This window comes from Rhinatrema bivittatum, chromosome 3 (assembly GCF_901001135.1).
Source record: "Rhinatrema bivittatum chromosome 3, aRhiBiv1.1, whole genome shotgun sequence".
Lineage (NCBI taxonomy): Eukaryota > Metazoa > Chordata > Amphibia > Gymnophiona > Rhinatrematidae > Rhinatrema > Rhinatrema bivittatum.
This window is the reverse complement of record NC_042617.1, coordinates 561,558,710-561,586,344: the sequence shown is the minus strand read 5'-3', so window position 1 is coordinate 561,586,344 and position 27,635 is coordinate 561,558,710. Positions and strand designations below refer to the sequence as shown.

At 45.6% G+C, this 27,635-nt stretch overlaps 1 protein-coding gene across 2 annotated transcripts in view; it reads right to left on the bottom strand.

Moving 5' to 3' along the window:
* The window catches only part of IFNGR1 (interferon gamma receptor 1), an 81,893-nt gene extending 70,289 nt beyond the window's left edge, over positions 1-11,604 (bottom strand). Inside the window, exon 1 of one of the 2 annotated variants that reach the window (XM_029596489.1) lies at positions 10,877-11,604. In XM_029596489.1, the coding sequence (XP_029452349.1) occupies positions 10,877-11,012 (136 nt within the window). In that variant the 5' untranslated portion in view covers positions 11,013-11,604. The remainder of the gene's footprint in view (positions 1-10,876) is intronic. The other variant, XM_029596490.1, reaches the window with a different exon arrangement.
* Between the last annotated feature and the right edge of the window lie 16,031 nt (positions 11,605-27,635).

Below are 27,635 nucleotides of genomic sequence, written 5' to 3'. Positions count from 1 at the left end.
ACAAATGGTATTGTTAATGGTTGAATGTTTTGGGGATTTTTTGAATATTTTGAATGTTTTGAATATTCCAGTCATCTTCCGTTAAGGCATCCCCCAACTCACCCACCCAAGCCCGTATATGTGAAAATACATAGGGAGAATGTGAATTTAGAATGGAGTACAGTTTAGAGATGACCCCCTGAACCTTGTCAGCATAATCACAGTAAGTCTCAAAGAAGGATTTAGTAGGTTGGACCGCACGATCATCTCTAGCCTTATTCAGAAAGTGGCGGACCTGTGCCAACCCCAGAAAGTCCTGCAAATCTCCCCTATACCGATCTTGCAGAGCGTGAGAGGACATCAAGTCACCCTCTTGCCAAAAATGACAGTAGCATGGGGAGGAGGAATAGCCTAGTGGTTAGAGCACTGGGCTATGAACCAGGAGACCAGGGTTTGAGTCCCGCTGTCGCTCCTTGTGACCTTGCGCAATTCACTTTACCCACCATTGCCTCAGGTACAAAAACTTAGATTGTAAGCCCTCTGTGATATCTCAATTGAGATCGAATGTCGGTATATAAAAATAATAAATAAAATAAATAAATGTAAGTTTGCTCTCTTTTCCCCTGTTTCTTACAATATGTAGGAGGTAAGCTGTCTGGAGAAGTATTTAAGTTAAAATAAGACTGCAAGTCTTGCCCTATCCTTAGCAGAAATTCCTTGTCAGTGAGTAACATTTCGTTAAGTCTCCAGAACCTTTGACCTAGGTGAGTAGTAGTGACCTTAACTGCTAGACTAACCGGTGCATGATCCATCCAGGTAATGGGATCTTTTTCCACCTCTGCCACTCTGTTCTGCAACAGAGTATCAACCAGAAAAAAAATCAATCCTAGAGTAGGATTGGTGGGCGTTAGAATAATACGTATAGGATCGTGAGTGGGTATATTTAGACCTCCAAACATCAATTAGGCCCCACTTTCCCATTAAAGAGATCAAAGACGTCCTCGCTGCTCTAGAAGCAACCGATGCCTGAGCAGAATTGTCAACAGAGTGGTTAATCGTAATGTTAAAGTCCCCGCCTAGGAGAAGAGAACCATCGGCATGTTGCAACAGTAAATTGTCAATGGTATTAAAGAAGGGACCTTGGCCCGAATTAGGGGCATAGATAGTAACCAGAGTCCAAATCTCATTACCTGTGCGTATCTTCAGTAAAACATAGCGTCCCAAGGGATCAGGTATAAAGGCAAGAACTTCATGAATAAAATCTTTGGCTAGAAGAATCCCCACCCCTGGCTGCCAAGTACTTATAAGGGAATAGCCGGTTTGATAAGAGATGCTCATATCTCTTTCGAATATGGGTTTCCTGAATGAACCCAAATAGAGGCATTACTAGCCAATAACTCTCGCCCCAGAAGAGAGCGTTTATGATGATTGAGCCCCTTTACATTCAAAGATATAACCCTCAATAGATCAGCCATAAGAGTCCTCCGCTAGATTGAGGCCCAACCCCTTGATGTCCAGATTCTGACCCCTTCCACTCAAGTCTGCAAAACCATACTGCGAGAAGAGCAACCCCATCCCCCTTCCCCCCTATCCATCCTGGGAATAGGATGGCCAACACCATACGCGGGAGGGTTGCCCAAGCGGTTGAAGAGGGCTGCAGACGGTGACCCCCCCAGATCAGTGCAGCATAGAAAAGAAAATACAATCAACCAAGAACTAAGGTGAACAGGCATAACCAAGTAAGAACAAAGGCTTCCCGGTACCGCCGCTGCAAGCAGGCAGTGGAATGTAGAAAATCAATGGCAGGTGTCTATTCAACAGAACTGCCACAGTAAAGACCTGAAGTGCCAAGAAATGGCTGGCTCTGCAGGCTGTCAGCCCTGATCCGCGAGTGCCACGATGGAATCCTCAGAGTGTCGTCGAAGCCTCCGGCCACCCTTGCCCACTCTGTGCCATCTCGGGTGGTCCTCCAGTCTCTGCGGCTTGGGTGCAGGTTTGGCCGGAGCTATGTTGAGGCTAAAGCCGGCCTTTCCCAGGGCCTCGACAGCCTTGCTCTGTGTTTTGACCCGATGCGACCTTCCCTTCACAATAAACTGCAATCAAAATGGAAAAGTCCACCTGAACCTGATGTTTTCATTACGCAGAAAGGAGGTGATTTCTCTCAGGGCATACCTCTTCCGTAGTGTCGAGGAAGCTAAATCCTGGTAGAGGGCTATAAGAATGACCCTCCCACAACCAGACATTGTGTTTTCTTGCAGCGTCGAGAACAGACATTTTTTGGGTAAAGCTATAGAAGCAAAGCACTGTGTCTCTCGGTTTGGCATCGGGTCTGGGTCCTAATGCTCTATGCGCTCTCTCCAGTTTGATGACAATAGGCTGCTCCCCCGACCCATTGTTTTAATTTGTGCCTCCTTGCAGTATGAAGCTGCAGATCTGCTCTGCCACTTCAGGTACATTTGAATAGGCAGGGGATTCAGGAACTCCCTGTATGTGAATATTGCACCTCTTGATGCAGTTTGAGGTCTTCAAGTTTGTCTTGCATCCCAGAAAGTTCAGTTTCAAAAAAAGAGTCTTGCTGTTTGTGCAAGGTATTCAGGGCGGCCGCGTGGTTCTCAGTCCTAAGATCCACCTCATCCACTCTCTGCCCCAACGTGACAAAATCCTCCCGCAGATCGGATATGGAGGCTAGGAGTTCTTTATGTGACTAAGTCTGCTCGAAATTCCACAAACCAACCCCGAATTTCATCGCGAAGCTTCGTAATGAGCGCAGGGGGCTCGATTTCGGCGCTGGTAACCACGTCACCAAAATTTACCTCGGAGGCCTCCGTAGCGGCCTGCACTGGCCTATCCACGGACTCTTCTGCCAGCTCTGAAGGGAGCTTGGAAAGGAAGACTGCAATTTTCTGTTTTGCTGCCATAATAGCCTCCGAAGGTGCAAGTTATCTCAAGTTCTGGGTAGTCACGGAGATTCAGGCTGATTGCAAGCTGCAGTAAGTAGATCTGGGAGGGAAAGCCCAATTTTATGCGGCCATCACCGTCGCCGGCAGAACAGCGCCCCCCCCCCCCCCCACTTAGGTATTTTAAGCGGGTTATAAAGAAAACTATAATCCATACTAATTTGCATCCTGCCTTTTCAGGAGCCGACCAGTATAACACGGCCAAAACCAAACTCCTCCTTATCTCCCCTGACCACAACAACCTTTCCCACCCTGACCCCTCCCCACCACCACAGCCACACAAGTGAGAGACCTCGGCGTTGTACTAGACAACCAGCTGAACTTTAAAAAAAAAAAAAAAAATCCATTAACACCACAACAAAAGACTGCTTCTACAAACTTCAAATCCTAAAAAAAAACAAACCAAAAAACCCCTCCTCCACTTTTATGACTTCCGCACTGTCCTCCAAGCTACCCTTTTCTCAAAAATCGACTACAGCAACTCCCTTCTTGTAGGCCTCCCCGCAACCACCACTAAACCCCTACAGATGCTCCAAAATGCAGCCGCCAGAATCCTAACCAATTCTAGCCGAAAAGACCACCTCACGCCCATCCGCAAAGATCTCCATTGGTTCCCAATAGCTTTAGAATCTTACGTAAGAGCCCTACTATTATTCACAAGACCATTCACAACCAGCACTCTCTCTGGCTAAAAAAGACTCACTGCGCCTGCACACTTCAAAAAGACCGGTCAGATCCCTCCACATTCTCCCCCCCCCCCCCCCATTCTCCACATTTTTTACTAGGGAACATGCCTTCTCCTTAGCGGGGCCATCTCTATGGAACTCCATGCTACACCAGGAACACTGCCCCCTGACCTTAAAAAAAAGCAAAACAAAAAAACCTAAAGACCTGGTTGTCCAAACAAGCCTTTCCTTAACCCATTTCCCTACCCCTCTCACATTTCCCATCCCCCTCACCCTCCCTCTACCGTTAGCTCCCAATCTTGCAGCAGATATTTATGTTATATAATATATCAATCAATTGTCACCTGATACTTCAGACAATACCTTCCATACTATATTAATTCAGTTTCTCCATCCACCTTTAGGATGCACGTGTTATCTTTGCTTTCCTTCAACCAAGTTCCAGTAACCCTCGTTCACTGTAACTTCTCCATCAGTAGCTTCCTCGCTATTGTTTAAGTTTTAATACCCCTGTTCTATGTGAACCGATATGATATGCTATGCTTCATGAATGTCAGTATAGAAAAGAGTTAAATAAATACACTAAATTCTTGGCTAATTATGAAATGTATTGCCTTTAGACACAGAAATCACAATATAAGCATTTAAAATAAATTCCTCCAGTGCAAGGCCTGAACATGCAGGCAGAAAATAGCTTCCTCCAGAAACCGCAGATCAACCTTTGGCCTTATCAGAGGAGGGGCAGCGGGAGTGCATTCCACCATGAAGGAACTCATCCAGTAAAGGTGCTTTCTCTGCTTTTAACCCCAACATATTTACAGATGGAATTGCAAGTCTACATCAGATGGGTACATCAGCTTTTCACTCAAAATTGGGCCACTTTGGTTTATGGCCCAGAAAGTTAATCCTAAAAGCTTAAATATAACACAAAAATATAAACGCAACCCAATGTAATGAGACCAACAACCGTGCAGTGCTCACTCACCTGTTTAGACAGCTTGATGTTTAACTGCTTGCAACTGAAAGGATGGTTTATTGTAAGTTATTTCTATGGGTCTTCCTAAACTAGGTGGCTTAGCACCTTATTCTGCAATACTGAACTAAAGTCATTTGCGCCCTCACCTAAGAAGGAATTTCAGTTGCCAAAATGCTTTCCTAGTAAAACTATAGAAACCTGGCTCTTTAACACCAAAGCAGAGTTTAAAATAACACCCAAACTTTTGACTTCAGATTAGATATTATCTAACATCAGAGCAGACAGTTCCTAAGAAGTGGGGGGGGGGGGGGGGGGGGTTGTTTTTTAAATTAAAAAAAAAAAAAAAAACCACCACAAATCTGGGAGGTTATCAGTGCCAATATTTATGAGCCAGATAAATGTTTACAGCTTCTCTCACGTTTCTTTATTTTAATTTTGACTTTTTTTTTCTCTCTTCTCTTCCTCTTTGCCTCTCCCAGCCTCTTCTCATTTGGGGGGGGGGGGGGGGGGGGGGGGGATCACCGGCAGCTTCTCCTCTTTGCCCACGGCACAAGCCACCCGAACACTGCCAACAGCTCCTCTCCTATATCCAGGCATCAAGACACTTCCAGCCCTGCGCTGGGCAAGAACTTCATTTTCAAAATGCTAACCACCAGTAATTTCACTCTTAATATTTTGATGATGTACACGTTCTATAGAAACAAAACATCATAAAGAAATCAAGATGGCCTAATAAAAAGCAACATCTATTTCTGCCTTCTTTGCTTGGAGGACTCGCAGCTATAAATTCCCTTTCAGTGCCACTCTAGATAGTATCAGCAGTGCTGGTAAGCTTACATCACACAAACACTATAAAGAGTAGAAAGCAAGATCTGCAGACTAAACTTCGCATGGTAAAATGAGGTTACTGTATAAAATCTACAGTAATATGCAGGACTGGAGAAATCCCAGGCTGACTAGGCACCAAAAATTTGGAGCCTGGTGCCTGATACTGCCCCAAGCCCAATAGGAACTGCTGCTGCAGCTAGGGAGAGAGATTACAACCACCGCCAGCCTGAGGACAGATATGGTGAGACAGCAAAAAAAAAAAAATAGATGATGGTGCATCCGTTTTTACTGGAGTGGTTTACAGGCCTCCGACTCAAACAGAAGAACTAGACAGATCTGGTCGAAGACATCCAAAAAAAGTGGGAAAGAAGAGAGAAGTGACCATTGTTGGAGATTTTAGTCTGCTAAAGGTAGACTAGACAATCCCTTCTGTGGAATCTACCAGAAGTAGAGAGACAGCGGTTGCTCTGTAAGGGGCTCCATTCGAACAAATGGTAATGGAACCCACGAGGGAGGGAGTTATACTTACTGCTCACTAACGGGGATAAAGTTTCTAATGTAGCAACCAAAAAACAGGATCGGTGTACGTAAAAGAGCCGTTATTCTGACAAAAACAGTTTTATCAATAAATGTTCTGTCAACCGGACAACACAAAAGACCAGCTGCGACGTGAATTTTAAATGAGTCGACGCTATACGCTGTGATACTGGCTCCAGATTCCGGCTTTAATCCAGATTTCACTTTTGATGGGCTTCAACTGATACGCCGTGGTTCTTCACTATACATATCCTTTAGATGCATGTTGAATTTAACACCAGTTGCACTCCCTTGAATCCACGCTGCAGACGCACTAGATGGATTTGACTGTGGCTCCACTCATTTAAAACTCACGTCGCAGCTGGTCTTTTGTGTTGTCCGGTTGGCAGAACATTTATTGATAAACTGTTTCCAACAGACAAAATAAATCGCCATGACCCGGAACACACATATTGAAGTATTACGGAGATATCTTTAACCAAATAGTCTTAAAAAATACTGCAAACACTCTGTCCATACACCTTTTAGAGGCAGAGTGGGAGTAATACCCTCTCATAGCTGGTTCATATATACACATAGCCCCTGAGGCAGCTCTTCATATAGAACGAAACTCAGTCAGTCGGGCTTGCTTTTGTCAGAATAAAGGCTCTTGTACATACACTGATCCTGTTCTGTTTCTTGGTCGCTACATAGCCAACTTGGATTGGTTTCCAGTCTGTTTTTTGGGTCCATCCCTGTTACGATAAAGTTTATAATGTCCAGGTATATGCCCACCTGAGCACCATTGATCATATGAAGTTATGGCTTGATATTGAAAAAAGGATACAGAGAGGGTCACACAAAGAGCAGAGATTTGAATTTCAAAACTACGGACTTTGACGAAATGGGGACATGCCAGGAGGTAGAACTAGAAGACTGGGAGAAAATGAGAGGTGGATCAACAGTGGGCCAAACTAAAATGAACAATTACAACGGCAACAAATCCATTTGTTAGAAAAGTAAACAAAAAGTAAGAGAAATAAGAAATAGATCTGGTTCTCAAAGGAGGTGGCGGATAAAATAAAAGCAAAAAGAACAGCATTCAAGAAATATAAAGGATCCCAAAAAAAGGAACACAGGGAAGAAAATCTGGTGAAACTGAGGGAGATAAAAAACCAAGAAAACAAAAAGTCAGCCAGAAGAAAGGATTGTCAAGAGGTAAAGTGAGGTGACAAAACATTTTTCACTTATAGCAGAGAAAGGTCCAAAGTGGTATAGTGAAATTGAAAGGCGACAAAGATCAATGTGTGGAGAGACACGAAGAACTGGGGGAAATATTAAACAAAAATTTCAGTTCGGTGTTCACTAAAGAAGGACCTGGAGAAGGACCACTGCTAGTTAACAAGACTGTGGATGGGGGTGGAGAAGATTAAACTCCATTTATAGAAGAGAATGTAAGGGAAGAGCTAGAAAAACAAAGTGGACAAGGCCATGGGGCTGGATGAGGTACATCCCAGGATACTCAGGGAGCTCAGAGATGTGCTGACCTTTTCAACAGATCCCTGGAATCGGGAGTGGTGCCAAGTGATTGGAGAAGAGCGGTGGTGATCCCACTTCACAAGAGTGGGAGCAGAGAGGAGGCAGAAACTACAGGGCGGTTAACCTCACCTCAGTGGTAGGAAAATACCCACATATCCACATATCCCATGGCAAAGCTTACGAACACCAGAAATAGAGCTCTCTCCATAGCTGGGCCAAAACTCTGGAATGCCCTACCATACTACCTAACCAATATCATCGATAATAAAGCATTCAAAAAAGAACTGAAAACCTGGATCTTCAGCCAGACTTTCAATGATGACTTAAGCAAATTACAATTATGATGCCTTAAGCCTCCACCTACTTCTCCCCTCTTCTCTTTTCCGCAGATATTTACCCCTTCCTCCTCCCACTGCCTCCCCCTCTATTGTATATACCTTCCTCGTTTTTCGTTTCTATATTCATTTTCGTTATTTGGCTTAAACTATTTTAGTTATTTCCTGTTACAACCTGCTCCATGACCTGTTATATATACTTTTGTTTCACTACTTGTTCTATGTATCATTGTTTCGTTTCAATGTAAACCGGGGTGAAGGCATGCGCTAAACCTCGGTATATAAAAGCTTCAAATAAATAAATAAATAAAATGAATGGAGACTCTGCTGAAGGAACTATGTACAATCTGGTGGGTTGCTTGACCCGAGGCAGCATGGATTCATCTGGGAAAGTCCTGTCAGACAAATCCAATTCTCTAGTCGCCCAATCAAAAAAAAAAATCAATTGGATGCAATTTACTTGGATTTTAAAAAAGCTTTTGATATGGTCCCACATAGGAGACTCGTGAATAAAATGAGAAGCTTAGGAATGGGTGCCAAGGTGGTAGCATGGATTGCAAACAGGTTGACTGACAGGAGATAGCGTGTAATGGTAAACGGAACCTACTCCGAAGAGAGAACCGTGTTAAGTGGAGTGTCACAAGGATTGGTTTTGGGACTGATTCTGTTCAATATCTTCGTGAACAACCTGGCGAAAGGGATAGAAGGCAAAGTTTGTCTGTTTGCGGATGATACTAATATCTGCAACAGAGCGGACATGTTTGAAGGAGTAGGGAGAATGAAAAGTGATTTAAGAGAACTTGAAGAGTAGTTGAAGATTTGGCAGCTGGGATTCAATGCCAAAAAGTGCAGAGTCCTGCATCTATCTGGGCTGAGGCAATCCAAAAGAGCTGCATGTGATGGGCGGTGAAAGACTAATGAGCACGGACTGGGAGAGGGACCTTTGTGTGATAGTGTCTGATGATCTGAAGATGGCAAAGCAAAGTGTCAAGTCAGAAGAATCCTGGGCTGCATAGAGACAGGAATAAAAAAAAAAAAAAATCTTACTGGTTAAGAGGCGATAATGCCCTTGGTGAGACCTCACCTGGAGTACTGTGTTCAATACTGGTGCCCATATCTAAAAAAGGATAAAGTCAGGATAGAGGCGGTCCAAAGAAGAGCAACCAAAATGGTGAGGGGTCAGCATAGGAAGACTTATGAAGAGAGGCTGAAGGATCTGAATATGTACACCCTGGAAGAGAGGAGGTGCATGGGAGATATGATACAGACTTTCTGATATCAGAAAGTCTGTAACGATGCACAATCGTCAACCCTTTTCCATTGGAAAGAAATCAATAGAATTAGGGGTCATGAAATGAAACTCGAGGGATGACGACTCAGAACCAATGTCAGGAAATATTTGTTCGTGAAGAGAGTGGTGAATGCCTGGAATGCCCTTCCGGAGGAGGTGGTGAAGACGAAAAACAATCAAGGAATTCAAAGGGGTATGGGATAAACGCTGTGGACACCTAAAATTGAGGTTGGAAATAAAAGGGTGCATGGGGGTAACTTGCTGGTGTGCAGTTGCTACCCTTAATTAAGCCTTAATGCTGGTTAATGCAATTCCATTATTGCTCTTTGCTTCAACAGCGCTGAGAAAAGGGAGAAACTGGATTCAGACGGCAACCAACAAGGGCACCAACTTTTACGGTTTGGGGAACAAACAAACATGGGGGTAAATAGCTGATGCGGTGCTTACTACCCTTAATCACTAAGCCCAAACTTTTGATGCAATTCCAACATTGCTGTCTGCTTTCACGGCAACAGTTAAGGGAAATTGGATTCAAACAGCATCCGAGGGCCCTGCCTTTTACAGTCTGGTAAACTGATAAGCATGGGGGTAACCTGCACAGAGCAGCGGATATTGGCATAAGCTTGCTAGGCAGACTGGGTGGATCATTTGGTCATTTTCTGCCGTCATTTCAATGTTTCTATGGATCAAAAGAAAGCAGTGGCCCCTACCTCTGTTCTGGGGCCATGCTGCTAAATTTTGGCTTGGGGGCACAGAATCTGAACATAGGCCATTGCCCAGGGCTGCAAAATCAGGTTCTTGCTACCGAATCACAGGAATGAGAAACTGCGCTGAATAAGCGCACTACACCAATCCAGCTAACCAGGAGGAGATTAGCTGTCACATACCCCTCTCCTCTAGCGCTGAGGCCCAATGTGTGTTCTGAACTGCACAGCTCTACTGCATGGTTCAAAAAAATGAATACAACTTCGGTGACAAAGGAACGGGATGCGACCTGAGACACTGACACTCTCCTCCTCTTCGTACTGGCTGGAGCAATGCAAGGGAAGAGGAATGATAGAGGGAAAAGGTGCCAAAGGAAGAGGGAAAGAAAAAAGATGAGACTAGGAGTGAGAGCTAGGAAAGTAAGCTGAGTCGGGTTTAAGTGAGAGAAAGGGATCAGAAAAGTGGGAGGGGAATGGGGAGGTTGCAAGAAGCGAAGGGGGTGAGGACAATGGTGCTAGGAGCAAGTATACGTGAGAAAGACTGAGAAAAAGGCCCAGGAAGAAAGGGAAAAAAAGAGCAGAAGAATTGGATACCGTCCTCCTCAATTCTGGAGAAGAGAAAGAGAGAATCCATTCTCCCTCCTACCAGTCCCAGGACCTCCGCTTCCCTCTCCAATTCCAGAATCTCCTCCATTTTTCCCACCTGCCTTCTCTGCTCCTGTGGCCCATCCCGAAGCTTCGCTCCTCCCGCCTTCCCACATTTCTGGTGTTGCTCCTCCTTCCCCCGTCCCCGAGATCCCCCTCCAACATGCTCCCTTTCTTTCCTTCCAAATAATTAAAATCCAGGCACACAAGTAAGGCTGACGCTAGCTCACTTTGATAACGTAAAATAAAATGAGCACGAGAAAAGGACGGCGGAAGGCGTAACGGAGGAAGGGTGGCTAGGACAAATAAAGGGGAAACAGCGATGTCGCACTACAACTCAGAATACAGCGCGTATTTATATATATGGCTACAGATACATAGTGCACTATAACATATAGCGAGTACATTAAAAGCCATTACCTGTGTCCGCGCTGCTGGGCTGGCTTTGGCCCCAACTCGCCGAAGGAGCTGCCACCGAGCCCTGGAGGAGGAGGAGAAGTAGCAGAAGCCGCGAGCCGGGCGCAAGGAGGCGCCGAGCTGCCGGAGAAGCCATCATCAAGGCAGAAAGTCCCGCCGGGAGAGAGGGGGTGGGTGGGGAGGAAGGGGGGTTTGCAAGGGGAACGCTCTCGGAAACCTCTTCCCACTACGGACAATCAGCACGAACCGCTCAGGAAGCCCTGCGCGTCACTTCCGCCGCCCAACGGGACGAGCAAAACATTCTTCCGTGCCTTGAGATGTTCCAAACGATGGCAGACAAGAATCCCCAGCCAGCACGAGGACCCGACCAGAACAACAGGGTAAGGGCTGGGAATCCCCCGCCCCGCCTCCCTGCTTAATTTTACTTCCTCCTATGGGCAGGCACAAATTCAACACCGCAGCACACGATACAAGCTACAGTACCCCATGATAGAACAATTAATTCCTTATAAGCAGGCTATAAGAGATTTGCATAAATAATAGCTCTGCCGAGAACAACTCTTGTAAGTCTATTTACAAAATGAGACCAAACTTGTCACAATCCCAGTTCTTGGTATCAAACATTTTTCCTGAACTGGGGAATCCATCGATTGATGTTTCTGTGCCTATGTGTTCTTTTCTATTTTTCCTTTGGGCACAGAAAACTCACAGGACTGAATCGTGGGGGGGGAAGAAGCGGCCCCGGCCTGAAACAGGCGAGACTTACAAATCTATGCGTGCAAAACATTTTTCTCTGGCTGGTGTGAGCATAGGCGCCAGCCGTGTCGGTGCTTAAGTACCTCCAATATTGTCTTCCTTGCGGTATGGAGCTCTCAGCTCCCAGAATGCAAAACTGCCAGGGAAGGCAGGAAAGCAGTGTTTCTGTCTCCTAGTTACTGCTCCCGCCTTCCCCTGCAGTGCACTGTGGCACGTCTGAGCAGTCGGTTTTTGAAAGGGCAGGTACTACATTTCTGTCTCCCAGCTTCTCCTGTGGCCTGGCCTCTGGCTCTTGCCTGCCCAGACAAGGACCACCACTGCTGCCTCCTAGGAGTTAGGACAGGATTTCTGCAGCACCCCCCACTTTTTGCTCATCTTTTTCCTAAGCCCTGTTCACCTTTCTCACGTTATCCCCGCCCCCCCTCTTTTTTTCTTTTGCAGCCTCACTGTTCCAACCAGGAAGGGAGAACAAAAGGTAGCGTCCTTCTGCCCCAGCCAGGGAACAGGAGGAAGGACAAGTAAAGTCCTGTCAGTGTTGCCAACCTCGCTTATTTCCCCCCGAGTCTGGGCTTTTTTTTTTTTCTAGCCATAGGCGTCAATTCGCGGGTTGCTTATGATTGGGCGTTTTCTTCTGTCAATCGTGTTTTTTTGCACTAGGTGGGTGGGACTTGAGCCCAGCTGTCCCTGTGATTGGCTGCTGCTGCAGATGAGGTCTGTCCATCGTCAGAGGAGCACGTGGGCAGCCAGACAGGCACTGATGGCAAGCAACAGCTTCTGATATCAGAGAAAGATTTATGCAGCACAGCAGGCTTGAATGTTGAAGGGAATGAAGCACTTAACTGGCAACAACCAAAAAGAAGAAGTACCTGGAGGGGGAGGAATGAGTTTGAGGGGGGCAGAGATGTGCTGGGATGGGGTGGGGGAATGAGTTTAAGGGAGGCAGATGTGCTTGGGGGAGATGAGTGGGGGGGGGCAGGCATGTGCTGGGGGGGGGGGAGGAGATGAGTGTGTGGGGGCCAGACATGTTCTTGGGGGGGGGGGGGGTGGGAGGAGATGAGTGTGTGGGGGCCAGACATGTGCTTGGGGGGGAGGAGGAGGAGATGAGTGTGTGGGGGCCAGACATGTGCTTCGGGGGGGGGGGGGGGGGGGGGGGGGTGAGAGTGTGGGGGCCAGACATGTGCTTCGGGGGGGGGGGGGGGGGGGCAGGAGGAGGAGATGCGTGTGTGGGGGCCAGACATGCCTAATGAGTCGCCTTTTATCCAGCACTCTACCCTGATCTTGCCCCCAACCCCCTAACACCCTCTTGACAATAAAACTGACTGCAGGGTTTCCCCAGCCTCTCAGTTTTTGAAAAAATGAAAAACCTGCTAAATGGGAGCGCACAGATGACACCTTGCCCACATGATGAAATGGATAATGTCATATTTGCTGGCAGGCCCCCCTCTCCACCCAACTGCCTGCAAGAAGCGTGCCACTATGCCTCTGCCCACCAAATACGATGTCCATGTGGCCGGTGCCATGGATTTCTAAATCAATCGCCACGTTTACGACTGCCGAGATGCCACAGATGCTCCGGGAATGGCTCCCCCATCAAATTTGCCTGCGGCGCCAATGCCCTGAAGACGTTCCACTTGAAACGAGAGAGAGTATCAGCAATCAAATTGATCTCCCGGCACATGTCTAGCTGTGATGGTAACATTCCAATGCAAATAAAGGAATACTAATTCCCTGAGCAAAGCAGACACCCTCAAACATTTGGCAGACTGCCTATTAATCACCTGAACCATTCCCAGGATATCGCACCAAAATATCACTCTTTTATTCCTGAGCTTATTCCACCATATAACCAACGCCACTATTATGGGAAACAACTCTAAAAAAGTGATATTCTTGGTGAGACCCTCCGCCCCCCCCCCCCCCCCCCATGCCTCTGGTCAAGGCTCTGCGCACCAGTGCCCTTGGAAATAAACCCCAAAACCGAAAGCCCCTGCAGCATCCAAATACAGCTCAAGGTCATGATTCAATACCTCCCCCTCCTGCATTATACAAACACCATTGAAAGACTCTTAAAAAACCTTCCCAGACCCCCAGCTCTTCTTTCACTGTGCGTGTTACTCTGACAAAATGATGACCCGCCCTCACTCCAACAGTCCTCGCAGAGAGCCTACGAATGAAAGCCTGACCCATCGGAATCACGTGGCATCTGAAATTAAGAGAACTGATTAGTGACTGCATCTGCCTTAAAGTCACCTTGGTCACCCCACGTACAAACTGCACTAATTCTCGCACCCGAAGGACTAGGCAACTCATCAGCACATGGCGCAGCAACAGCGTGCTGTACTCTAGCCTGTCTTCTGGGCAACGGGGATTTCCCCTTGCTCCCACCGCATCTGGACACAGCTTTCCCACCTCGCACCATAGCCCCCGTCAGGCCCTGAGGGGGGAGGGCCACCTGGGACATGAGTAAGGCTTGGATATGTCTGTCGCGAAGGGGTGGTGTAAAAACCCGGGATTGGGGCACTCGAAGGAGGGGCAGGGCCTTTACCCAGGGTGGTGAAGGACAAAAACTCACCTCCCCGAAGCATTTAAGGAAACTTCCTCCACAGACCCAGGGGAATCCTCGCTGGAAGGGTAAAGGCTGGGAGATGGCACGTTAGCAACAAAGGCCTGAGTCTCTGTGGACTCCGGACTGCTCTCCCCCAAGTCAGAAACCTGAGGAGAGGGAGGAGCAAAGGCAGGGGCACCCTGCTGAGAGGGGGGGAGGGGCCGGCATAGGCTGGCCCAGTGCAAAAACCGGCATGGAGGAGAGAGGAACACTGGCCGGGGGAAGCCGTGAAGAAGTTGTCACAGCACTTTGTTAAGGTTAATGTTATTACCCCCTGTTCCATGTAAACCGACATGATATTATGAATGGCGGTATAAAAAAAAGCACTAAATAAATAAATAAATGTGGGAAAGCGCTTGGGATCACAAGTTGTCAAAACTCCAAAGCTGCAATTTTGTGGGCATCCCACGGTCATGACTTAAGGACTTTATAAACCAGGTGGAACTGGCAGAATCTCTGCCCAGGCCTTGGTAGATTCCAGTCGCAGGAAAACGCTCATTCACCAAGACTTACTATTTCAAGGACATATTAATGGTAAGAAAATAGAGACAGTAACATGTATACATGGGGATGAATAAAAAGTGTTCAACTTCCCATGTCCTCTTGACGACCGCCGCAGGACAAGCCATGTTAGAAGGGGCTGTCCTCCGAGCTTTCATACCCAGTAGTCCGGAGTCAATATTGTCCCCATTTTGTAACCTTATGGAGATAACCCGTGTGTTGGTGTCAATCCAGCCGGCGGGGGGAAGCACTTGAGACAGAGCCATGGTATGCCCCGGGCACATCTGGTTGCTCGACCGGACATGGCCGAGCTGAGGGGGAGGGTATGAGTCAGAGTATACTGAAAACTCCCTTATTCTACCTTAAGGAGCCCAGTTCAGGCCTTTAGCGCAGGTTTCCTTAAGGCAGAAGGCCACAAGGGATACGAGGTGGAAGGAGGTTCCCTTCACCCTGCCAGAAGATCCCAGACTTAGAAAGCTTGAGGAGGCCCCAGGGAGTTGGTGGGACCTCACAATACACTCAGACAATGGACGTTTACCTGTTAGTTATGCCTGACGCAAGGTGAGCTACTTCTTTGATTCTTGTATCTTTGAAGCTCTGTAAATAAATATCTACACCATAATTAAATTGGTTCAGTCTTACTGTATTCCTGAACTATACCTGCAGCCGCAGCAGGCCCGAATACGCTACACAGGTCTCCTTCAGGGAGAACTTTCTTCAGGTAAGCTAGGGAGAAGCAAGATGGCCGTGTGATCCGAGACTCTGAAAGCTACTCCCCATATCTTTGTTTCTGCAACTTGTTTCCTGATTCTAATGGTACCTAAATGCAAAAGAAAGATGAGGGTTTACCCCCGAGAAACCCTCTACCTTGAAGGGCAGCAGCTAATCACCTCCTTTGTGTCTCCTGGATTTTTAGGTGGTGTAGTCCCTGATGAGAGCGCCAGTGGAGGGGTTCTGGTCTTTCTCTCAGTCCCTGTGCTCAATCCTTTCTGCTGGCAGTCAGATGCAACTTTCTTTCGTTGATCGCACTGGCGCAGAATTATGATCTGTCAACCATGTGGGAGGAGGCTGCCGAGTAGTCAGCATCTGGTATGCCATCATTGAAGGGGGTCGATTCTGTCTTTCCCGATGGTTATTTCTTCCCCAGAAGTCTCTACTCTGGATTTAAAAGTAGGGAAGAGTTCCCCAGACCTGGACCCGGGCTTTCTAGTTTTACCAACATTGGATGAGTTTCTGAAACCTATGAAGCTGGACTCACTTTGGGAGCTGAAGTCTGTTTGGTCAAGATTTGTCTTCAGTCCCTCATATGTTGGATTTTTTTGCTTCAAAGTTGAATCCATTGGTTTCTCTTCAAGAGCTTAAGATATGTGAGCATAACAATAAATTGTTTTCTCTTCAGCAGGATTTGGACAAAGGGGTTGCAGATCAACTTAATTTAGTTCAAGAACGTGGAATTATTTCTAGAAGCATTGGATTTCTAGAAAACTCAAGACGTCTGAATTTACGTTTATTGAACTTTCCCAAAATTATGGGTGAACTTCCTACTATAACTCTAAGGAGATATTTTTTAAGACGTTTTGAAAATATTTGCTGATGTTTTGCCACTTGTAAACAAGGCTGTTTTTCTACCAGTTTCTTCTCGTTCTAATCCGTCATTATTTAATGTTAAGATATTACCTCTGGTTAGAATGGGCTTTGGTGCAGGTTGGTCGGGAGGTCACTGATGGGGGTTCATCGGCATATCGGTCGGGGACTGCAGCGGATGTTTCGGGCCTTGCCGCGATTTGTGCGCTCCGTGTCTGACATTGGGGTGCACATGCATGCGCACGTGATGTCAGACGCGCGCATGCTTGGCTGGGTTCTATGTGCTGGCCTGAACAGCTGGGAGCATGCACATGATTTATGGAGACTTCAGAGGGAAAAGGGGGCTCGAGCTCTGCTTAGAATCTAAAGGTATGTTTGCTGTTTATAAGCACTGAGGAGAAGCGTTCTGGTTGCCTTGGCAACTGACAGCAACGGTGAATGCTTCTCCTCAGCTTTGTCTCTGCCTTTTTGACTTGTATAAATACTTTTTGCTTGTTACCATGTTTTTGCTCAGTTCCAAAGTTTCATTTGAGATATCTTCTTGAATCCTATAAGGTTTGCTGAATAAATACTTTTAATATTGAATCACCTACGTGTTCAGTTCAACTCCTCATCTTGAAGGTCAGTTTTATAAAAAGCCTGTTTGTTTTCTTGCTCTACCTTCTGACTTATTCTATCACATAGGTCAGACTATGAGTCCATGAATCAAATAATTAATCGATTGCCAAGGCCATGGACTCAGTGGATCTGTCTGCCCTCCAGGCCATCCCCGGCCTGGTCCAATGGATGCAGCAGCAGCAACACTGCTTAGATACTTTGACTGCTACCATTGAAAGACTAGCTAACCGCCTGGATTCAATTCCCCCGGTGGTAGTTCCACCACTGATTCCTCCAGTCGCTGGTCCAGCCGCCTCTACACATCTACTAGTGCCACCTCATTATGCGGGAGAAGCCAAGCAGTGCAGGGGTTTCATCAACCACTGCCTCATATGGTTCTCTCTTCAACCCACACAGTTCCCATCAGATTAGGTGAAGACCACCTACATTCTGTCTTTATTGGATGGAAAGGCTCTGGCATGGGCCCCCCTGCTGTGGGAGCGAGGTGATCCCCTGCTGGGGAATCTACAGCAAGTTTTGCATAATTTTAAATTAGTATTTGATGAGCCAGCTTGTCAGAACTCTTGCATCTCCACCAAGGTTCCCAGCTGCTGGTCGATTACACGGTTGAGTTCCGTACTTTGGCATCGGAGCTAGGATGGCGGGAGGACAGTCTACACAGCATCTTTCTAGAAGGACTATCTCCTTGCATTAAAGATGAGCTTGAGGCAAGGGATCTTCCTGATGATCTAGAAGGTCTAATCAATCTGTCAGGAAGAATTGATCGCAGACTTCAGCAACGGGCCCGAGAAATTAAATCTGTCCATAGACCCGTTACATTGGCTCCATCTTTCTCCCAACCAATGGCACTACCTCAGGAACATCAATCCAGTCAGGTTGTGGAGCCCATGCAACTCAGCTGCAGTCCCCTCACCCCAGAAGAAAGGAAGCACTGCCATATCCTAGGCCTGTGTTTGTACTGTGGAGGTAAGGGACACACGCTAGCACAATGCTGGGAATGACCGGGAAACTCCCAAGCCTAGGCGTTACTGGGGAGCTAATCCTAGGTTGTGTGAGTCCTGCTCCCCAATATACGGTTCCAGTCACTTTGGAGTATCCTGGGGGAACTTTTGCCACTTTGGCTCTTCTTGACTCTGGGGCTGGGGGCAATTTCATCCTTTTCCTCACTCGCCACCGCTATGAGTCTCATCTATTCATGGTACTCCCATTCGGGATCTCCAGTCAGAAAGGATGGAGGTCTCCGCTGACTCCGGGAAAAGCCACATTTTGGCCAAAAGTCCCCACCACTGGGCAATGGTCAGAGATTGATAATGTTTCGATAGTGACTTAGTGAATCTAGAAAAAAGAGATTCTGAGACTAGCAAATAATCTATCCGGGAGCGGGCGGGATGAGCCCGTGCAAGATGCTTGAATTCACACTCCCCAGGATGAAGCATTCTCCAAAAATCTAACAGGTGGAGATGCTTGCATAGGAAATTAGAGCCTTTGTATTCACTAATTTGGTGTCCTCCGCTCGGCGGCTGTCTGCCCAGCATCGGATCCACTGCAAAATTAAAATCTCCCCCTATTACAATAGGATAATCCCCCAACCTAGTAATGTGGAGAGTAAGGTAGTATAATATGAATGGTCATATGAATTGGGAGCATATATAGATGCCAGAATTATTGGCGATCCCATCAAACATCCTTTCAAGATAACGTATCTACCCTGGGGATCTACCACAGTCTCCTGCATTTTAAAGGGAGTGGATTTATGAAAAAGAATGTCTACCCCCCTACTTTTGGAATTCCCGGTAGCATAAAAAACCTGTGCTATCCATTTCTTTTGTAATTTTAGTACTTCAGGAGCAGATGTCTCATGCAATAAAGCCAATTTAGCACGGAGTCTGGTTAAGCGTGCAAGTACCTTTTCTCACTTGATGGGGTGCCCAGCCCCGCTACATTCCACGTCACCATTTTCAATGCCATGAAACCTTTCTCAAGGTGCTGTGGCGCAGCAAAAGAACGTCATCCCCACAGAGAGAAAGCCCTATCCCGTGTACACAAGGGGATCTCAGTGTTGCAGGTGTAAAAAAAAGATTGACAGTTAGTGCATATATTGAATAATAACACAAACCACATTCCCAGAACTTGAAGCATAATCACACTGAGGTTCTCTGTAAAGTCCCCGTCCCTCCCAACCCCAACCCCCAGCTAATATGAATAACTTGTCCAACAAACTCTGAGTCTGGTCTTAGCTCGAGAGTCGATAGCCCCTTCCACTCCCCGCATTACCTCATTTATCCCTATTTAAGGGATACGGAGCACGTAGATGGACCCATGTGCTTGGCTACCACCCCGCCATCCTTCTAAGTAAAAACATAAGCAAACGGCCCCACAACAAAGAAACCACATAGAACTGATTCAACTAGTCACCCGATGAATGAAGTTGGACCAAAATTGAGCCGGTCATGAAGGATATATGTAAAGAGGAGGCTGGAGTGATCTCGCTATGAAAACGAGCTCAAAACCATGTGCTTCCCAATGTGGCTGGCCCCCCACATGTAGAAAATTATCGCTTAAAGAGCCAACACTGACAAACACTCCAAAAGATTCACAAAAAGAACGTTACCCTCGAGGAAATTCTCCCACAGCCTGTAGATCCGTTTTCAATCAGGGTGATGATGATTGCTCATTTCCAGCTAAGCCTGGAACAAATTCGCGGGCCTCCATTGCCGAAGTAAAGAACTTAAGTTGGCCTTGATGAGAGATCTTTAACTTCGCGGAAACATTAGTGCGAATCGGATTTTTATATTGAAAAGCTTGGAGCAGACACCATTAAATGCTTTCCTCTGAAGGGTCACCCATGACCATGAGACTCATAAAAAAATTCACGAGCCTTCTGATAATGCTGGGGAACTAAAGATGTGTGTGCAAAATGCAGAAAGCGGGTGATGATCACTCTCGGCCGTCACGCCATGTCACCCTCGCTCTTGCGGCCCAGCCGGTGTGCCCTCTCCAGCAGACCACCAGATGGAGAAGCGAGAGAGGACGATACTTAGCAGCCAAGCCTCCAACAGGCACGGTAGCTCAAATTCAAGTAGGGATTCTGGAAACCTGACGAAACGCAAGTTATTACGGCGGGAGCGATTCTCGAGATCGTCAATTTTGTCCTTGCTCGCTTTCGCCTGCTTTTCTAGCTCCTCAACGCGGCGTTTAAGGGCTCCAATGTCATCTTCGGCGAGATCAACTCTGCCCTCAATCTGCTCTACCCGGGTGTCAAATTCGGTGAGGGAAGCCCTAACCTCTGCGATCTGCTCTGATATCTGATGCAGACGCATATCCAGGGCCGACACCACTACAGCATGCAAGATCTTATCCTCCAATGATTCTCCCACCTGATGCTCCACGGTATGTGCGAAGGCCATTTTAGGATCTGAGGCCTTCGTCTTCTCCTTATCCTTCCTTATCGTGCGGGAAGCCATGCGAAGCCCAGTATCACCGCACCAAGATGTCGTTGGAATCCGAAGGAATATTTAATGATTCGGGCGCGAAAAAAAGCAGCAGGGTGCACACAATGGGGAAGGATTTAGCTGGGGTGGTAGCCGGAGCTCGGGTGGCTGATGCCTACCAAGCCCACCACATCACGTGATCTCCCCAGACTAAAGTTAAATCCATCCCTTTGTGTGTGCTTTCTCTTCTGGTCCCAGCAATATAGGGTTAGAGCAGGGGGGAATAAGATTGGAGGACCTAAAAAAGAAAACCCTTGCTGGTTGAACTCTTGGTAAGATGTTGTGGCACAGCATTGCTGGCCATTCCCCCCCTAAATAAGCCCTAGTAGCTACTAAAGAAAGGATACCAACACACAAAGTTTGAAAAAAAATGGTAAATTGTTTACTGAACAATAATGAAACTTTCAAAACTATTTACAAATGTAAAAATAAAACAGGATGGGACGGGACAAACTAGGAAACCAGGAAATTAGGAAGGTTAAGAACAGTATAAGAAATCAGCAGGACTGGATGGTATTTACCTCAGAATTCTCATCTCAAACATGAAATTGTAGCCTTGTTATTAGTAATCTGCAACCTATGAGGATAACTTTCAAACAAATGCACGCGATGACATATACGCATGTACATGGCCACGCATAGTTTTACCAATGTATTTTATAAGCTGCATGTGATTATACATGCATTTTATAAAATGTCTTTTACCCCTCAACATATGCGCACATGTAGGCTTACAAGCGAATACATGCAATGCATTGAAACAACGTATATCAATATTTATTTATTTATTTATTAAAGGCTTTTATATACCGACTTTCTTGATACAAATCAAATCAACTCGGTTTACAATGAACTAAGCAAAAAATATAATTAACCAATCAACAAGAGGTACGGAGCATACAGTTACATTACAACAAGGAAGCCTTAACTTGGAATAAGAAAATAAAGAAGGGGTGAACGGAAAGTAACTAATTAAATTAAAATAAATACTATATACAGAAGAGGGGGCAAGGAGCCAACCTCTTTAATAGATACTATGTATGAGAAAATTGAAAATTTATTTACATATGTGGGTGGTGGACAATATATTGAACCCGCATACTTTTCCTATCTATTTTAAAAATATATGCACGTATATTTACATATTAAAGTAGGACTCATGTATATTGGGATTTATGCACATATGTCAACCAATTTTAAAACATGCACACACCAAGAAATTTACCAGTTTTACCAATTAGCCCATTAGTCCTCCAGTCTTTCTCCAGGTCATCGAAACCCTCCTGGTTCTTTAGCGTGCACTCCTCCCACCCAGCCATCAGTACCCAATAAACACATTTAAAATCATTCACTCCAGATTATTAGCAGATATAAAATTATGCAAGTAAGTTGGCAAATGTGTGTCTTTTAAAATAGCAGCTTGCACATATAACTGTTGGCTCTGCCCCAGAATGCTCCTAGACTGGCTACTTTTTTATGCACAGGTGAATGTGCATGTGTATTTTTTTTACTTTTATAAAATAACAGAATATGCGAGTAGAGGCTACTTAACTTATGTACATTTTTTAAAATTCACCTGTATGATTGATTAAAAACAGCCACAGTATCTGAAGACTAAAGGGTAACCAATGTGACACCAATTTTTAAAAAAGGGCTCCAGTGTAATCTGGGAAACTCTACAGCAGTGATCATGATATTGGTGCTAGACAAAATGGTGGAACTATTCTTAAAAACAAAATTACTAGCCATATGGATAGACATGGCTTAATGTGGAAGAATCAACATTATTTTAGCAAAGGGAAGCCTTTCCTTGCTTTATTAATCTTTTAGATTTTTAGAAGGCATAAACAATCGTATATAAAAGTGAACTGGTCTATATATTGCATCTGGATTTTTAGAAGACATTTGATAAAATCCTTCCTCAGGAAAATGGGAGGTCATGGGATAGGAGGCAGGGTCCTATTGTGATTGCTATCTGGATAAAAGGATATAGAGGGTAGAACTAAATGTTCAGTTTTCCGAAAGAAGAAAGGTCATTTGTGGAGTACCACAGGGATTGGTACTGGGACCTGTGTTATTTAACATATTCATAAATGAGCTGGAAAAGGGAGCAAAGAGTGAGGTAATCAAATTTGCAGATGGTACAAAATTATTCAAAGTTGTTAAAACAACAATGGACTGTAAGGAACTGCAGAAAGATCGTGCAAAAGTAGGAGACTAGGCATCTGCAGGCCCGGTGTGACTAGGTGTGCACACCGTGCATTTGCACAGGGCAGCAGGACAGGCTGTGGGGCCGCTGGCAGAGCTCAACTCGCCGGTGGCGGCGATGGCAGCAGGAGAGGCCAGGGCTGCCGGCGGAGCTCAAGTTAAAGGCCGCCTCACTTGCCGCACCGCCCCAGTGTCCTGCCAGCTCCCTCTGCCCAGCTGCACTGCGACCTGCTCGCCCCACCCAATCCCGGCCTGGAATCGGAGCTGCCGCCGCTGCTCAGCACTCAGGGAGCAGCGGCTTCTCCCTTTCTGGGGGAGGGAAGCGGCGGTGGCCGCGTCAGGCTCCCTTCCACGAATCGAGAAGCTGGGCCGCCAGTGCGTCTCTGGGAAACGCCAGCGAGGGCAGAGTCGGGAGGTGCTGCCCCCCTTCTGGGCCCCGAGACACAGAGCCGGGGCACCCGCCTGACCTGGCATGGGAGGCGGCTGTGACGTCTGCGGCACTGTCTCCTGCTGGGCCCGGTGCAGGCCCCCGCTGGCTCTCACCGTGACAGCCTGCCCATTACAGAGCTCCTGAGAAACAGAAAGTGCAGCCAGCCTGAGCCACCTCCGTTCAGGAGGCTCAGGGTCTGGTTATCATTAGGCAAATGGGCCCCACATCCACCACTTACTGCAACTGTTAGAGTTATTCTTAGTCTCCCTGGTGGGCATACAAGATGCATGTAGATGACCCACCACAACTCGAAGGCAAAAAGAGGCTCGTGGGGCTGTAGCGGAGCTCATCCCACCACAGCTGATGACAACAGGAGGCCATGTGTGTATGTGCGTTAAGCTTGTATGTGTGTGCGAGTGAGTGAGAGCCACTGTGTGTCTGAGAGCTTGTGTTTGTGTGCATGTATATGTGACTGTGTGTGTGTCTCTGTGAGAGCCTGTGTGTGTTTGTGTATGTGTGCCTGTGAGAGCCTGTGTGTCACATATAAGCTCTCACAGGCGCGCGCACACACACACACACACACACACACACATATAATGTATCTGTGAGGGAGAGGGAGCCTGTGCATGTTAGAGAGAGGGAATATGTGAGAGAATGAATGTGTTATTGTGAATGTGTGTGAGAGAGAAGATAAAATTTGTGCAGCCCTACCTCCCTCAATCCACGACAACCTCAGAGTGACTGGAAATCAGAAGATCACAGTTAGGGAGAGCAGAATATTTTTTAATCCTTATTAGTTCTAATTATTGGATGTAATTTGATTATTCTGCTCTTGAAATATTTATTTTTTTGGGGGAATAGAACATTTTTTAATTATTGGATTTTTTTTATTCAGATGTTTTGAAATATTTTATTGGTGTTGGGAAATTTTGGATATTCTATTCATTAACTGGTTTGAAGTCTTTATTCTTTTTTTTTTATTTGATTTTACTATTATGACTGTTTTATATTTCTTAATTTTATTATTTAATGTTTTATGAAGAATGGTAATGGTTTCTGTTTTTCCACTGTTGCGCTACATATAGAGGTGGCTTGTTGTTCCAGGTCACTTGTTCTCAGTATGTTTCCGGTTATACTTTCTGATCACTTTATTCTATATTTGGTGAGGGTCTGTCTGTTTTGGTGACTGAGATGAGGTATTTTGCTGGCATGTAATTTCTGGTAGCAGCCTGGCATCCTAATAAGAGTTTTATTGGTGCTCTAGGGCCTGGTGTAATATGTGCCGTGTAGCCTTTTCATATATAAGGTTGTTAGGATTCTTTTTGTATGGGAGGTTTACCATATTGTAATGGTAATTCTGTTTATTCATAGCTTTCTGAGGGCCAAGCTCACAACCAATACACATTACAAAAAGTCTAATTCCATAGGAGCTCTAAGTGTCTTGTTTGCAGAGTTTTCTGGTTCGTACCACAGGAGTGCATGTAAATAAAATATGCGTGTTGTAAGTGTTATTGTCTCAGAAGACTGTACTTTTGAATGTTCTTTTTCATGTAAAATGTGTTATAAATGCATAATTTAATTGTGTGTCTGTAAAAGGGGGGGTGGTGGTGTAGGAAGGTGGCATGAGTGCAGGGCTATACAGACTCCTACTATGGAACTCAGTAATGCTGAGTTCCATAGTAGGAGTCGCCACCCAGGAAAAGGACCTTGGAGTCTTTGAGGACAAGGTATTGAAATTCTCAGCTCAGTGCACAGCAGCAGTCAAAAAAGCAAATAGAATGTTAGGAGTAATCTGAAAAAGAATGGAAAATATATTGCCTCTATGTCGATCCATAGTGCATCTTGAGTATTGGGTGCCATTCTGGTCATCCTATCTCAAAAAAACAGATAAAGAGAAGGGCAACAAAAATGATAAAGGGGATGGAATGGCTCCCTTATGAACAAAGGTTGCATGCATTAGGGCTGTTCAACTTGGAAAAAAGATGGCTGAGAGGGGAAATGATAGAAGTTTACAAAATCATGAATTCAGTGGAACAGGTAAATAAAAATGGTTGTTTACTCTTTCAAATAATACTAAAATGAGGGGACACTCAGTGTTAATCTCTAATGAGGGGACACTCAGTGTCCCCTCATTAGAGATTAACACTGAGTGTCCCCTCTAATGAGGAGACACTCAGTGTTAATACTAAAATGAGGGGACACTCAGTGTTAATCTCTCTTTTGCCTTCTCTTCATTCCAAGTTGCATTTTATCCCTGTTTTATTGTAACTGCTACCTTATTCTTCTATCACATGTTAATGTTTTTAAGTTATTAAGTATTTATTCTGTTGTCACACCTTGTTATTTGTAAACCGGCATGATGCGACTCCCATCGCGAATGCCGGTATATAAGAAATTTAAATAAATAAAATAAATAAATGAAACAAACTGCACACAATATTTGCTGCAGTCAGACCATGAATTGATAAGAGGCATTATGATATCCTTTGTTTTATTTTCTATGCCTTTCCTAATAATACCTAAAAGCTGATTTGCTTTTTTGGCTGAATATTTCAAAGTATTATCTACAACAGTTCCAAAGAGAAGTAGCCTAGTGGTTAGAGCAGTGGGCTATGAATCAGGGAAACCAAGGTTTAAAATCTCACTGCTTCTCCTTGTGACTTTGGGCAAGTCACTTTATCCTCCATTACCTCAGATGCAAACTTAGGCCTAGATTTATCATTTTGTTATAAAATTTACGAAAAATAGCGCACGCGATAAAAAGGGGCACGGTTAGGGTAATTTTCCTTATGAACAAAGGTTGTTCATACCTTTGCAGAGAGAAAGAGAGAGAGAAATATTCCTTATAAGGCTCTTATATAAGTAAACTATTTATACCACTGTAAGAAGGGCAACTAGTAACGCAGGGTGAGGTTTTGGTGGTGGGCTAGATTTTGGGGAGTAGTTTACATTCACAGTCAGAAATACAAACAGCACAGTAGACATCAGTGAAGATTTGATGTGATCTGGAGTGAGGAAAGGTACACAAAGATGAGATTTGTACGATGTACTCTCGACCTAGCTTGATAGCAGCTAGAGAGTGCACCAAGCTAGGTCGAGAGTACATCGTACAAACCTCATCTTTGTGTACCTTTCGTCACTCCAAATCACATAAAATCTTTACTGATGGTATCTGTGCTGTTCGTATCTCTGACTGTGCTTGTAAAACTGCCTCCCCAAACCTAGGCCACCACTAAAACCTCATCCCGAGTTCATGATGACCCTCTTACAGTGGTATAAAAAGTTGACTAATATGTGTACCTCCCCAGAGGTGCTCTCCCTCCCTGCCCGAAACGGGTTTTGCGATAAATATCTCAAATCCTGGCTTGGCCATAATGCCAGGAAAAAAGGTGTAAGTTATTTCCGGTGTTAAATCCCAAGATAGCATGCATACATTAAGCACCCCTCATTTTTATTTACTCCTCCCCCTTGACTAAATTTTTAAAATTTGCATTCCCATCTCGCAATGTGTTATTTATCACACGCGTTATGGCATTATCTTGGGCATTAGAGCCCTAACACCCGCGATAAGGCCCTAACACAATTTGAAAAATGACCCCCCCTTAGAGTATGAGCCCTCCGGGGACAGGGAGATACCTACAGTACCTGAATGTTATCTGCTTTGAAGTGCAGAAAGGCAGAATATAAATCAGATTCCTAAATAACAACCAGCAGATTTGAAACAAATGCAGAGAAAGTACTTTGTCAATCAAGTTAATTTTCAAAGGGCCGCGCGTGTAAAAATACAAAGGTTACGCGCCTGGCCAGGTCTTGCGTGCACCACGAGCAATTTTAGAACAGGCCCGACAAGGCGCGTAACCCCCGTTACACGCAGAAGTGATGGGCCCTGAGAAAAGGGTGGGGGGGTGATCTGGGTGGGGCGGGACGGAGGAGCAGTAAGTAGTTTAATAAAAAAATTTACTATAGCTAGGTAAGGGTTAGGGGTCTGAGTGGAGAGGAGAAAGGGAAAGGTTAGGCAGGGGGGTAGGGGAGTTCTGTCTTTAACTGGAGCGGACTGGGAGGGAACTGGAGAAAAGGCAGATCGCGTCACCGCACATAATTTGAAAATTCCCCTCCCCCCCGTGCGCACGAGCTGCAGTCCACACGCACATGCGTGCACGGATGTTAAAATGTGCACATGTGCACGGAGACATTGGACTTTATAACATGCGCATGCCGGCGCGCACATGTTATACAATCGGCGCATCCATGTGCGCACGCGGTTTTGAAAATCGACCGCAATATGCACAATCATGCTGTGGAATCTGTTGCCACAGGGTGTGGTCAGGGCGATCAGCGTAGCGGAGTTTAAAAGAGGTTTGGCCAAGTCCATGGAGGAAAAGTCTATAAAACATTATTCACCAGGTAGATAAGGGAAAGCCATTTCTGTTCCTGGGAAAGGCAAGAAACATCTATTTTTGGAATCTGCCAGGTACTTGTGACTCAGACTGGCCGCTGAGACTTTGCTCTAACCCAACCTGGCATTTCTTCTGTTCTTACTCAAAGAAACAAAGGCTGGGCTGGAGGCAT